Here is a 15,217-nt window from a genome sequence, read left to right as displayed (position 1 = left end):
AGAGAAAGTGTGGGGCAGGAGTTAACAGATTGTATGTTTGTTATCTGCCCAGTTTTAATTTTTCCAGGTACTCTTATTAGTTATTCTATATGATTACCATTGTTCAAGTTTAGAAAATTAGTCACTTAAAAAATTGGTCATTATGATGCAGTTGAGATCTTTCAACTACATCTTTTGTCATAGTTCTGCAAAACAGGGTTTGCTGGTCGTCTTCTTTATTAGCACACAAAAAATTGAACATTAGGTGCAGCAGTTATTAAGAATAACATTGGTAGGAGGCATGTTCGAGGGTGAGGAAGAAGTCAGGGAACTAAAAAAGTTTGCTGAGCTTATAATGCTTTGTTTTCCATTGAAAGAGTTTCTGAAGTTTTCAGGTCCTGATATAAATAGTACAAATCAGGGACCTTATGGAGTGCTGCTTAAACCCAGTATTTAACTCCGATAGCTAGTTCACATAAACTTCCATGGCTGTGAGAGGTTTCTGTACTTTTAAAAATTACCTTGCTTCAGTTACATTAAGCAAGACTTAATATTTACTGTGATCATGTGTCATTGTTTCTATTTGGCTTCTTTGGAATCATTTTAAAGGGGAAACTGTATGGCAAAGAGTAATTTGATACTGTAAATTTGTCGATTATTCCCATTATCTTCTATCTGAACTGATAATTTATAATTTTTTTTATTGACAAGGTTTTAAGAGCTTTAAAAATGTATTGACAAAGTCCCAAGTCTGTTATTTTTATTTTCATACTGTTTTTATGACTATGGAATTGCTTGAGTGAATTAAGGAAAGTTGTATTTCAAAAACATGAAGTGCACGCTCTGTAACAACGTAAAAGTTTTGTGTGAATTAATATCAAGGCTCTAAACAAATAACTGTAGTTATATATTTTGATGACCATTGAAATATTGACTGTTTCAGACTAATTGTCAACTTTTAAAATACTGGATTCTGCTTTTATATTGATTCAAGTAATAGTTTTTTTGGTTGGTTTTTTTTTTTTTTTTTTTTTTTCGCTTTTTAGAAAAAAACTTGGGACTTTATTTGCTAATCTTATTCTTAAAATGCTGGAAAACTAGGCTAATTATTCCCAGCCTTTTTGAATTGTCTTAATTCAAAGGCGGTTTAACCTTCCACCACTACTGCTATCATCAAAACCCAAGATTTCATAATATTTTTTATGTTTACATACGCTTCTGCTCACCAGTGCTAATAGCGATACCCACCAGTTGATAATAGCCACAGCACTAGGGAAAAAATTAAAATAGAAATGTGGCAATAGATTGGTTGGAAAGCTGTTTTTAGCCTGTAATGGGCAAGTATAGCTTTGTAACTTCCATATCCATTGAGCAGATTCAATGGATGGCCCTTTGAAAAATTATATTTAGCTAAAAGGCTCTTGAGACCATAATTCTGATTATTGGTAGAGCTATTGGCACTGGTTTTTTGAAATAAGTTGAGCTTTCTAGTATCTTGATGGCCTTCAGAATAGCTGTTTTGATGCCTACTTATAGATCTAGTTAAAATAATCAGGTACTCTGTAGCTTTGAAACCCTCTTGTCTTACAGATGTGGTTAGGTGTTGATGTACCAAATCAAGGTAGTAAACAGTCCAAGATGCAGTTGGAGGCCATCCTGCCCTGCCCTATGCTCTGTGAACTGACCTAGCTAGGCCTTGTTCCTCTATCTGTGAATGCGTGACTCATCGATATGGGCGTTTGTGTTGGGCCCATACCAACCTTGTTTAGTCCCACAGTGTTTTGTTCGCCCCACGGAGGCCAAGAAAGCCGCAGATGAGGCCAAGATGAGATTTGCCCACATAGATGGAGATCATCTGACACTGCTGAATGTCTACCATGCTTTTAAACAAAGTAAGTGCAAATTAGATTGAAGGCACTCTTTTGTCTAAATGTCACTTGCAGCATATAAGATGTTTCTTCACCTCACTTTCATTTATTATCCGTGACAACTTTACATTAGAAACCCAGAGGTACTTCAGAAAAAACTGACTAGCATTTAAAATAGAAATTGCCCATCTTTTTCCAGAGTTGTTTACATTTTTTATAATCAGGGGTAAAGCGATGGAAAGCTAGAAAATATGTAGAGTGATAAAAATGAAATACTTGTATAAAATTTACCATGAGCATACAGACTTTGGTATACTTTTTTTTTTTTTACTATTTTTTTAAACATTTTGTATTTTGTGTGAGTAGTTTTATATCCCTCATAGAATTATTACTAATATTTTTAATAATAAATAGCTCCTACATAAAAGTAAACTAACAAAATAGAGAAATAGACTACCCATGTGAATCACCATTCTCAGGCTGTAAGTGGTCCATAAACATGAGGGAGGGTATTCACCTCTCCTTGTAGTTTAAGAAATGTGTTATTTGAGAAGTACCATTTTCTCACCTATAAAATTGGCAGAGGTTAAACAAAAATAGTCTAGCTATATAAGAGTAGGTTTAGTGGAACAATCATATACCAGAGATGGAAACAGAAATTTGCTACCTTTATGAAACACAGTAGATTCTGTCTTAACAGGAACCTTAACAAATTCATACCCTTTGACCCAGAGATAATTTTTGAAATTTTCTTTTAAATGATTCAAGGTTTTTATCCCACAGTTATGATAGTGTAAAAAAAAAAGGAAACTCAGAGTTCCTGTTGTGGCACAGCAGAAATGAATTCAACTAGTAACCATGAGGTTACGGGTTCGATCCCTGGCCTCGCTCAGAGGGTTAAGGATCTGGCATCGGCGTGAGCTGTGGTGTAGGTTTCAGACACGGGCTCAGATCTGATGTGGCTGTGGTGTAGGCCGGCAGCTATAGTTCCCAATCAGCCCCTAGCCTGGGAACCTGCATATGCCACAAGTGGGGCCTGAAAGAACGAAAAAGAAAGAAAAAGGAAACTAAATGCCCACCAATAGAAAGATGGTTCAGTGATTAATGCAAGAGCTACAAAATGAAGTATTAATTATTCTAGCTTTAAATCATGTTTTCAGGGACTATTTAGTGACAAGGAAATAATAAAATAACAAGGAAATATAGTAATAATCAGGTCATTGCTGGATCCTTTTGTTAGAATTCATCATTTATAAAAATTGAGATGAAATGTAAAGGAGGAAAATGGTGGAAATAATCACAATAGATTCTGAAAATATTTGGTTTCTACCTATCAGGTTAACCCATTGGGTAATATGTAATCAAAGACTGATAGCCCTACATTGCTTTTTTTCTAGTACTGTGTTCTCAATCACTCTATAAGGTTTTGGTTTTTGCTAATGAGAATTTAATTTTCTAATTTGTAATTTTGACATTCAGATTTTGAACTCCTTGTTTTATTTGTATCTCATAGGATATTATCTCATATTTATATTCTTGAAAGAGTCTGTTGACTTTGGCACATCTCTGTGGGATTAGGGGTGAATTGATTCATCTCAATTCTAGAGGGCCAATATGAGGAACAAAGACCTTAGCAGCCAAACTGCACATCTGTGTCTTACTCATGAACCCTTGTATGAGTTGATGAATATCAGATAAAGAAAAGGTGGAATTCTCTTCCTGGGTCTAACAAGTTGGGCGCAGACAGGGAGGTAAAAGGAAAGTGACTGAGAAACTAAGAGAGGAAGGTCCGCGGCACATAGTTTACTTCAGAATATTTATTTTATCCTTCTTGTGTTTGAAGTATTGGTAGTGCCTAATGGTAAAGACTTTATTTCTGATGGGATAGGTCGGTTTGAGAAATATTCCTGTTGTGTTGCAAACTGTATCACATACTAACTGATAACTGTGACCACAAGGCACATATAACCAATTAAAGATAGTGGTAGCTGCCTTGAGAAGGAGCAGGTTCACATCCCTCTTGGTTCTTGGGATCCTTTGATGCTAATAAGGTACTGTTTTAAGTGGAAGTTAAAGATTTCTGTAGGAGCAGCATGGTGTTTTAATCCTGTTTCTCTCACAGGACACTTTGTTTCTTTCAAAATTAGGAGATTTTATCATTTGAGCTTTTGATAACTAGCACAGCAATCTATCTGGATTTCATAGTTTGCTTTGAAAATGAAATTTAAGGTAGATTTAGAACTGTATATTTTGATTTTAAACATAAATGAAATACTAGAGGAATTTAAGATTTAAATATGATTACTAAATAATTTTTTATGTACATATTTTGTAGTTGGGAGTGTTTGAACAGTAGGTACCTATAAGAGCTACATACTATCCCTTTTAAGCAGAGGGAGTGTTATGAATTATAAATGGGAGCATCTACTCAGTAGATCTTTTTCCAAATGCTTCTCGTTGCCATAGGATTGGTAAGCTATTGGTTAGTTTTAGACCTTTTTCTCTATATATTTGTCTTAATCAGCTCAAACAAAACAGAATGACTGGACATTTAGCTTTTAATCACTGCCCCCGTTTTCAAATAAGAGCCATATTAAAAATAATAAAACCTTCAGATCTTTACATAATATTTGGGCATTTCATATCTATTTATTGAGCTAGGAATGTTTTTAATTAATGATTTTTTTTAATTTGCTTATTGAGTAATGGTTTTCATGTATTTATTTATCTTTTTGGCTGCAGCCCTAGCTTGTGGAAGTTCTCAGACCAGGGATCGAACCCATACCACAGCGGTGGCATTGCCAAATCTTTAACCTAGTCTAAGCCACCAGGGAATTCCAAATAATGATTTTTTTAAGTGTTGCTGTTATGTTTGAAACGTTAAGTATATTTGAAAACTAGCAAATATTTTAGATATTAGTCAAGAGGACTGTTTCCTTAGAGACAATGATTGATTACATAGTAAGCTAAAATTCATCTTAATAATATTTAACACTTTTAAAACAACTAGATTTAAGTTACTTTACAGTGCTATAATTTCTGTGTGTGTGTGTGTGTGTGTGTGATTTCACTCTAGTGATTTGGTTTTAAATCTTAAGAGTAGTTTTACTATATTTGTGGGAAATATATGGTTGGAATTATTTTAACAAAATGTTTCATTTTTAGATTTTATCCCTCCTGTTTCTTATTTCTCAAAAATTTAGAAACATAGTAAAACCATCAGATATTATTTATCTTGACAACTTAAATTTTCTGTTCTGTTTGTTACTCTTTAGTGTATGAATTCTATGAGAAATTTAGAATATCAGAAAAACTACCCTCAAGTCTGCAAGTGAACCACCCTTTTCAGAAGTCTTTTTTATTGTCTCTGTTTCAGCATTAACCTTTAGCTTCTTATAGAACATTAGCATAAGCAGAAAGATTTTAAGCATACTTTGTTGCTCTTTTATCTCTGAAGATAGTCTATACTTTAAGTGTCAGTATGTTCAGATGGATATGTTTTATTTCTCATTCTTTTGGGGGGAGGGGGTCTTTTCAGGGCCTCACTCTTTTTAGGCCTCTTGGCATATGGAGGTTCCCAGGCTAGGGGTCGAATCTGGAGCTGTAGCCCCTGGCCTACGCCACAGCCACGGCAATGCCAGATCTGAGCCATGTCTGAGACTCACTACACCACAGCTCACTGCAACTCCGGATCCTTAACCCACTGAGCCCTTAACCACTGAGTGAGGCTAGGCTGAACTTGCATCCTCATGGACACTAGTCAGATTCATTCCCCCTGAGTCATGATGGGAACTCTGTCTCATTCTCTTTTTTTAATTAAGATTTTTATTTTTCCATTATAGTTGATATACAGTGTCCTGTACAGTAAAGTGACAGTCATACATATGTGTATATTCTTTCTTTCACATTATCCTCTATCATGTTCTATCACAAGTGACTAGATAGAGTTCCCTGTGCTATACAGAGTATTTCTCATTCTAATATGGGTTAATTAATGGGCATTTTAACATGTTAATTCTTCAATTTAAAGATCATTTGCTACACCTACCCACCCATACTGTTTTTGAAACGTGGCTGCATTTTGAAATGGATTAGCATTTACTAATTTATCTGTTGTTCCTCTGAAAAGCTATTAAGAGAATTTTGTCTTATAATTGATACAATCCTAGAACCGAGGAGAAAGGAATAAGCCAAAGATTAATGTATACCACAGTAGCTGGAAGAGGATCCACATTGCTTTAATTTTTAAGATTTTAAGATTCCCCTCTCCGTCCTAATTTTACATTAACCCTCTTAGATTTATTTATCAAAGGGCCTCTGAAGTAAACGCAGTTTTCTATTGTGGCTGTCTTTGGGACATAAAGACGGCACTGTAAAGTATTTTACGTGATGCTGCAGTTTGAGCTCTTAGATGAACATCTCTAGGTTAGTCGGAAGCATGTCAAGGATTCTTAAATGGAAAAATACCTTTGATAATAAAATACATGTGAAATTTCTTGAAGTACTTCAGGATAAGCCTTGTTTATTAAACATACGAGTGGGTGTTCCATGCATCCTTGCAAACTGTGTCATTTGTATTTTAAACCACTAAAAGGCCTATGTGTCACAATAAAAAACTTGTGTATACACTGGGTTTGGGGTGCCCTGGCTCAGCAATAATTGAAGTGCACAATAGTCATTTGAAATTCATTTTTATAACCTTTAAACTGTATTTGATAATTGTAACCTCAGCCTGTTTTTTCTTTGAAAATGAGAAAGATAGGGCATTTTACCAAACTCTCTCAACCTACCCCTGTCTGTTAGACCATCTATTGAAAACAACCAGCTGGATGTTCATGGGTAAAATAACTCAGTACAATTAAAAATAGTTTATCCAAAATCATGGTTTTGTCCTTCAGTAGCTAAAAACCTTAGTGCTATTTCTAATTCTGAATTTCACAGATTTGGGGGAAATTTGATAATATTATGATTAATTTATAAAAATGATATGACTTAACACCCCTCTTTTGGATTATTTAGCTTATTTACTCTATACTAGTTTTTCTTTTTTTAATTAGGTAATATACCTATTTGGATGATTCATGTCCCCCCTTTTTTTCTCCTCCCCAACTTTGTAGATCATGAATCAGTTCAGTGGTGTTATGACAACTTCATTAACTACAGGTCCCTGATGTCAGCAGACAATGTACGCCAGCAGCTATCGAGAATTATGGACAGATTTAATTTGCCTCGTCGAAGTACTGATTTCACAAGCAGGGACTATTATATTAATATAAGAAAAGCTTTGGTTACTGGGTATTTTATGCAGGTATGTTGATACGGGAATGCATAATTGAATGTTTACATAATAGTTGGTTTCTGTAGCAGCCCTTGGAGTCCACTTAAACCAAATTCAGTTAAGTAATGCCTATAAATATTGATCTTAAGTTTTATGTCCAGATTCTTAAATGAACTAATATACTAAGAATTTTTATGTGTCTAAATTAATTAAATGGCATAGTTACTGACCCAGGTATATAGGATTAATTTATGCTAAGTGTATGTATTGTCCAGGTGGGTTTTACCAGCTGTTTGTTCAATGATTTTTGGTGAATGTATTGAAATTTTTCTTTGAATCTAGATCTTACTTGGAGGCATATATAATCATAAGAGTACTGAAAGGAAGCAGTTGTTTGGGTGCATCCAGAAGTACAGTTCACTTTCCCTCTCTGTAGAAACTAATCACCCCAAAATTCTAACAGGCGACTATATTTTATGTACAGTCCTATAGAGCGATCATTGGAGTTTACAACTGAGATAAAACTTGAGTGTTGGGAAAACTAAATATGTCTTTTGAGTTAAGTAATAAAGGTGAAAAATAATTTAAAACATTTCCTTTAGTTTTAAGGGTTTTATTAGAGGCTGAAGTAAATAAAACATGTTAGATAAATCTAGTGACTATTTTAAGGGATTTTAAACCAATTATGTTTTTTCAAATGCCAAATTTTTCTGGTAATAAATGAAAACAAATCAGTCCATTACTTGGGATGGGATTGATTTTAATTATCTTTTATATCTCCCATTTGTTCTTTTTCATTTTCTCCTTTGACTACATCTGTTGAACAAGATGTGGCCTGCCTTAAGCCAAATGAGCTCAATAAGTAGAATGGTGCATTGTCTGTATTTTAAATCCAAATAATGGTCAAAATGTTTATTGTGGCATCTTATTATAAGATCTTAATGCTTATTAGAGTTGGGATTTTCATACCTTATTCTGTTATCCACCTTTCTCTAGATGCTTAACTATGTTCTTAATATTTATTTAATAAGTACCAATGAATACTAGCCCTGTTTGGACGTATTCTTGCATTTGCTTTTAATAATTCAAAAAAGATTGACAAAGCCATATTTAAGCATTATGGATTTCTAATTCTTCCTTAAGGTTAAAATTTATTAGAAATAGGATATGCAGTATAGTACCTAGCACCTAGTAGGTGCTTAGTAAATTCACATTGAATGAAATTGAGTTTATTTTCCATTATGTGTTAATAATTATTAGTTACTCGTTTCTATTATTTATACACATTCTTTGTTACTAGAGTTCTAGAATTACAAAGGGCCTATTGCCATCTGCTTTGCTATTTGTTAATTAAATATTAGATGAGCGCCACTTGTTGATGTGTTTGAATGCAAATAGGAGAAAAACAGGCAAGAAACATATCCCCCTACCCCCCATTCTTTTTCTTACTAAAGATCTTTTCTTTGTAGGTTACTTTTTGCTCTCTTTTTTTTCTGTCTTAAACATGAATCTTTTCATCTTTTAGGTAGTTCATCTATTACATAGTTGTCATCTGGCATTAAAGAACTTACTCCAGATGGTCCAGGGCAGAAAGGACCAAATAGCATGTATTAGGCTTTGTGGGCCTATTAGGTCCCTTTTGAAACTGTTCGACTCTGCTGTAGTGTAAAAGCATGCCTATGTCCCAATACAAGCTTTACTTATCAACACTGAAACTAGAATTTCATGTGATTTCCCTCCAGTTCACCAAATGTTTTTCTTTGGATTTCCTCCCCCCCCCCAAACCCCAGTCATTTAAAGAGATCTAAACTATTCTTGACTGACAAGCCTTAGAAAGGTAGGCAGTGTGTTTGATTTGGCCTACTGTAGTGGGCTCATTCCTGCGTTTATCAGGCAATGATAAATACAGCCATCAAATAAAAAGCAAAAAATGTGACTTGCTTGTTCCTAATTATATAGGTATCTTGACATTTCTTCTGTTTTATAACTAGCACATCAGAAGCATTGTATTGATTTACTGGGTTTTGGTTTCAGGTGGCACATTTAGAACGAACAGGGCATTACTTAACTGTGAAAGATAACCAGGTGGTTCAGTTGCATCCCTCTACTGTTCTTGACCACAAGCCTGAATGGGTGCTTTATAACGAGTTTGTTCTCACAACGAAGAATTACATCCGGACATGTACAGATATCAAGCCTGAATGGTAAGCTTAATGCCTTTCATTCTGAAAGTTTTCATTAGCATTTTGGTCAGAGTAGAGTCTTATTCTTCCTTTCACTCAGGGGAACTTGGTGTTCTCCTCAGCTGGAGTATATACTCCATTGTATAGACACGGGGCTTTGACTTGCTGTTGCGATTATCTCTTACAGTCTTTACTAAGAGGACGGTGGGATTGTTGGTAGAGGAATGGACAGGATTTGGAGCCATTCTCTTGGTGTTGTGATCAGCTGAAGTCTCCTGGTTCCAGACATCAGGCAGTCTTTATATTCCGTTTGTCCCATTAAGCTCTCAACCATTAGTTATATTTTGGTGCTTTAGGAGCTACGAAAACATTAAAAACTATACCTCTTTGCATTGTAGCATATTTAATTCACCAAATGTAATCAGAACTATTGGTTTAGGAGTTCCCATCGTGGCGCAGTGGTTAACGAATCCGACTAGGAACCATGAGGTTGCGGGTTCGGTCCCTGCCCTTGCTCAGTGGGTTAAGGATCCGGTGTTGCCGTGAGCTGTGGTGTAGGTTGCAGACGCGGCTCGGATCCCGTGTTGCTGTGGCTCTGGCGTAGACCAGTGGCTACAGCTCTGACTCGACCCCTAGCCTGGGAACCTCCATATGCTGCAGGAGCGGCCCAAAGAAATAGCAAAAAGACAAAAAAAAAAAAAAAAAAAAAGAAAGAACTGTTAGTTTAAGCAAAATTACCACCACCATTCCCCCCTTCACTTTTTTTTTTTTTTGCCAGAATCTATTCTTTTTTTTTTTTTTTTTTTTGTCTTTTGTTGTTGTTGTTGTTGTTGCTATTTCTTGGGCCGCTCCCGCGGCATATGGAGGTTCCCAGGCTAGGGGTTGAATCGGAGCTGTAGCCACCGGCCTACACCAGAGCCACAGCAACATGGGATCCGAGCCGCGTCTGCAACCTTCACCACAGCTCACGGCAACACCGGATCGTGAACCCACTGAGCAAGGGCAGGGACCGAACCCGCAACCTCATGGTTCCTAGTCGGATTCGTTAACCACTGCGCCACGATGGGAACTCCCAGAATCTATTCTTTAAGATAGGAAATGTCAGCTAAGAATGGTGGGACTGAAAATACTTATTTTAGTTGATGTCTCTTGCTGTATTATTTTGAGGCTTCTTTCCTTAACTGATTTATGACTTTTGAGACTAATTGTGTGGAGCATTACCATTTTATCTTGAATGCTTTGTTAAAAAAATTTTTGTGGCTAAATGTTTAAAAAAAGAATCGTGTGTTTTTTGTGGTACAGAGTTATGTTTATGGTTATTAAAACTTTGAAAATGAGGAGATCCAATCATTTGAATACCAGGATGTTTCTTGTATAGAACCAGTAGTACTGTAACCTTAGGTTGGTCAAAACAGTATTGTGGAGTGAAGAAAGTAATAACCATATGTTAATATCTTTGAATTAATATAAAGAAAGGATTTGTTTTAGAAATTTACCTTGAGTTGTTTTTGTTTAAGTCTATGGGAAGTCCACCATCAGAAAATTTACAGAAGCACACAGTTTTCTAAAAAGTGGCATTTGTTGGGATTGTGCATTTGTAATTTTAACATTGATTTGGATTTACAGACTTGCCTTTGTTTATCAGTATATTAATAAGTAATGCCTATCTTATTAGCAACTTGAGTACTTTATTGTTAATTTGGTAATTTTCCCCCCTTCTGGACAGGTTGGTGAAAATTGCCCCTCAATATTATGACATGAGCAATTTCCCACAGTGTGAAGCAAAGAGACAGTTGGACCGCATCATTGCCAAACTGCAATCCAAGGAATATTCACAGTACTGAATTCAATGCTTAGAACTGAAGTTATTCAGAGGACAGCTTTAAAAGATGAATGAACTCAAAAGTTCAAGTTGTGCTCTTCACGTTGGTTCAATAATGGCCTTTATTTGAAAGCTTTTTAATTTTTCTTTACAGTAAATATTCCATTCTGATTTCATAAATTAAACATTTATGCCTCCCTTTTGTGTTGACACTGTAGCTCATACTGGAAAAGTCGATCAATGTTTTTGCAGTTTATTGAAAGTAGTTCTATATATAACAATGTTATAAGCATTTCTTTAGAAATGGTTGAAAATGCTTCTAAAATGTGATTATCGACCATGGTATGCATGATCGTTGTAATTGTTGACATTCCTTTTAGAAGTTGTGAAATGTTACAACTTGTGCTTATGTAGACACAATCTTCTGTCTCAGTACAGAGGCACTGACTTCAATAAAGTCTATTTATACTAATTTTGGCCCCAGCACTTTGATATTTTTGTTCTAGTCTCTTTAAGCATTGCTTCTTCTCTTCCCAAGTATGGGACCTCTTCCCCCCCCCCCCGCCACCGTGTTTTCAAGAAAATAGCTTAGCACTTTGTTCAGTTAGTCAGGATGTGATCTAATGGGATAAAGTTTTTACTCAGAATAGGATCCCCAAAGACAGTATAATGAAAGGATCATTTTCTCTTCATCTTAAAGTTCATTTCCTAAGACTGATTATCATTTTGTTAACCATTTTAGCAGATCTTTTTGCTTTATTTAGCTCTTCGAAGCACTTTAGCCATTGAAATAAATGTTTGATACTATATTGTAGACTTTGGTCAATTTCACTGAATTCACAGTATTAGGCGTTTTATACAGTATACAAAGTAATTAGAATAGTGTGTTCAAGTGTGAATTTGACTTTCCATTTCCTGTGACATGCTATAAATAAGTTAAAAACCCTTTCCTAATTACAAATGTATTTATTTGGTGGAATCCATCAAAGGGTCTTTCATAAATCAGTTCCTTTCACTTGAAGAGTCTGGGCTCCTCTCTTCTACACCTCCCCCCCTTTAAAAATATTTAAATGATAAAGTAAATTTATAGGTATATATAGTTGGAATTTAAATATACTTTGAGGTCGTACATGTGATATAAGGGAGTTAATGGGCAAGTTAAGAGTTCCTCAGGCTACTGAGATACTTTTCAGTGTGGTAGCTCTTATTAAAATGATGCCTAGTGGTTTGACAGAGTTACTAATGTTTCTAGTAAGTGCCTAATTTTGTTTCCATTGAGTAATTTACATGCCCAAATAATGTTTTAGGTTTTGTTTAAATTGGTTAAAAATTTATCCTACATTAACTATTTCAAAATTGTATGCTCGCAGTTCTTTAGATTATGTTAAGAAAGTCTAGGCACTGGTCATACTTTTAACTAAAAAGGTAGCTCTTGCCAAAGTAATACATTGTTAAAATTACACCACAGTATATACTTGGTAAATCAGTTGCATATCTTTATAATCTGACTATCCAGTTTTAAATAAGTTTCATTGTAGTGTATGTGTTGTTTAATCTTGTGTTTTTTAAAATCTATAGTTAGACTATTAAGTTTATAGAGTGATGTGTAGAACAAAGTTGGGTATTTATTTGAAGTCTGAGGAAATGAACACAACTTGGGGGCATAGGACAGGTTAAAATATATGCCCTATAGTCAGTCCATTTAGCCAGAATCCCCCAAATGAATTTATGCTGGGAGTTGCCATTGTGGCTCAGCGGGTTGAGAACCCAATATAGTTTCCCTGAGGAGGTGGTTTCCATCCCTGTTCTCCTCAGTGGGGGCTTAAATCCGGCGTGGCTGTGGCTGTGGCTTAGGCTGGCAGCTGCAGCCCCAATTTGCCCCCTAGCCCAGGAACTTGAAAAAAAGGAATTCTATGCTGAACTTTTTAATATATGACTTAGTCCTAGAATTTTAGGTCATCTCCTCTGCTCAGGTACTTTAGAGAAAAATTACTTTTGAAGACATCTTAGTAGTACTGTTAGAAATGCTGAGCTATAAATACTCTAATTGTTTTTAGTTCTTCTAGAGCAGAGTTAAATAAGCCTGGCTGTTGTTCTGCATGATGCCATTTAGTTATTTGAGTTACCGTCATCTTTATTCTTATTTAGGCTGAATAGTTTGTTTTCCCCTCAGCCTTCCTCTTGGCTATAGTTTCTAGATATTGTGAACATTCTCACTTAACCTCTGCCAGGTGTTCTCTGAATTATAGTCAGTGCTATGGTCTAAATTGTGCAGAGTTGAGCGGAACTTGTATTTCTGAGGGGACTAAACATTCCATCATTTCTGTTAGTGCAATTTAAGATTATATTACGTTATGTTACATTACATTGGCTTATATTACTCTTACTATAAATTAAAGGCATCTAGTTATTATGTGATAGTTTCAAATGGGGCTCACTCAGAGCTGAGAAAAGAGCCTCACGATATCCATATTTGGAGACTTCACCCCACATGTGTAAATGCATTTAAATAATATTTTTAAATTAGACATTTAAAAAATTACTTTTTAAATAATCGAGATAGAAATGTCTTAATTGGGTTTTTTTTGTTGGGTTTTTTTTTGTCTTTTGTCTTTTTTTCAATCCCTTGCAAGGCCAGGGATTGAACCTGCAACCTCATGGTTCCTAGACAGATTCATTTCTGCTGTGCCATGCCGGGAACTCCCATATTTTCTAATAGGTCCATAATTCTTGTAATGTGAAACTAACCTATACATTGTTTTCAGGTGCAGTTTTTATTAATACTGAATGTGAACATAAAGTTGACAGATGTGCTATATATTTTTTTAAACATTGATTTGAATTTTAGTTTCTTTATATATCAGTGAAATTAGGGGAGAGGATTGTGGTCTGGTTCCAGGCATTTTTAAAGATGCCTAGTGTGAATACAGTGGCTCCGTCACACAAGTGGTCAAGTAGTTATTTTGGTGTTTATTGAGAACTTACTGCTGCAGTCACTTTTAATTATTTGGTATGCTTGGTATACACTGACTAGATGGGGAAGCTTTCCTGCTTGGCTTACTGTGAATTCTTTAGCTTGATTGTTACCTGGTAAGTTTAAACCCAAACCTGAGAGTTTAGCTATATTTGGCAAGTTTCTTGCATTCTTTTGATTAATATGTAGGTATATTTTATTCTGTTTGAAAAGGTACTGTTTTCTGTAGAGCCTTCATTTGTAATTAATAGTAAATGCCCTGAGTGAGAACTCATGATAAACATAGGAAAGCTACATTTATAACTTGTTTTTATTTATTTATTTATTTTTCCTTTTTTAGCCTGCACCTACAGCATATGGAAGTTCCTGAGGGATTGAATCTGAGCCATATCTGTGACCTGTGCCACAGCTGTAGCAAAATCAGATCATTAACCCACTCTGCCACAATGGGAACTCCCTATTACCTATCAACTCTGGAAGGCATTGTGTGAGTCTGTAAAAATAGATTGATGATTCAGAGACCATTTCGAATTAAAGTCTTACTGGGGTTTAAAAATTGTGTTCCAAGATGTCATTGTGTTCAAAGATGTTCAAGATAATGAATATAGTAATGGTGAAAGGGCTGTAGGTTTCGGAAAGGAAAGATGGGTTAAGGATTAGTCAGGTATTGAGGAAAGTAAGCTAAATAAGCAGGCGCATAAGTTAAATGGTTAAGTGAGAGTCATTGGAAGTGTTAACTCTTTGTTTGTTTGTTTGTTTTTTGTCTTTTTGTCTATCTAGAGCCACACTCACGGCATATGGAGGTTCCCAGGCGAGGGGTCTAATCGGAGCTACAGCTGCAGGCCTTTGCCATAGCTCACGCAGCACTAGATGCCTGACCCAGTGAGTGAGGCCAGGGATTGAACCCGTGTCATCATTCATGTACACTAGTCGGGTTCATTAACCACTGAGCCATGATAGGAACTCCCTGGAAGTGTTTAATTGTTAAAGCTGGATTCTGGGTAGCCGTTTGCACCTTTGGGGTAAGTAATCAGAAAATTTTGTGAAGGAGGTTTAGTTGGACATCAAACAAATATTAGGCTTTCAACAGGCACTAAGGTTTTCTTAGGACAA

At 35.5% G+C, this 15,217-nt stretch overlaps 1 protein-coding gene across 1 annotated transcript in view; it reads left to right on the top strand.

Moving 5' to 3' along the window:
- Window positions 1–11,598, top strand: part of DHX15 (DEAH-box helicase 15) — a 57,085-nt gene extending 45,487 nt beyond the window's left edge. Inside the window, 4 exon segments of the mRNA NM_001252212.1 lie at window positions 1,749–1,871; window positions 6,965–7,155; window positions 9,160–9,329; window positions 11,035–11,598. Of these exon segments, the coding sequence (NP_001239141.1) occupies window positions 1,749–1,871; window positions 6,965–7,155; window positions 9,160–9,329; window positions 11,035–11,152 (602 nt within the window). The 3' untranslated portion in view covers window positions 11,153–11,598.

The sequence above is a fragment of the Sus scrofa genome, chromosome 8 (assembly GCF_000003025.6).
Source record: "Sus scrofa isolate TJ Tabasco breed Duroc chromosome 8, Sscrofa11.1, whole genome shotgun sequence".
Lineage (NCBI taxonomy): Eukaryota > Metazoa > Chordata > Mammalia > Artiodactyla > Suidae > Sus > Sus scrofa.
The sequence above is the reverse complement of the archived record's forward strand: the minus strand, read 5'-3'. Positions and strand labels throughout refer to the sequence as shown.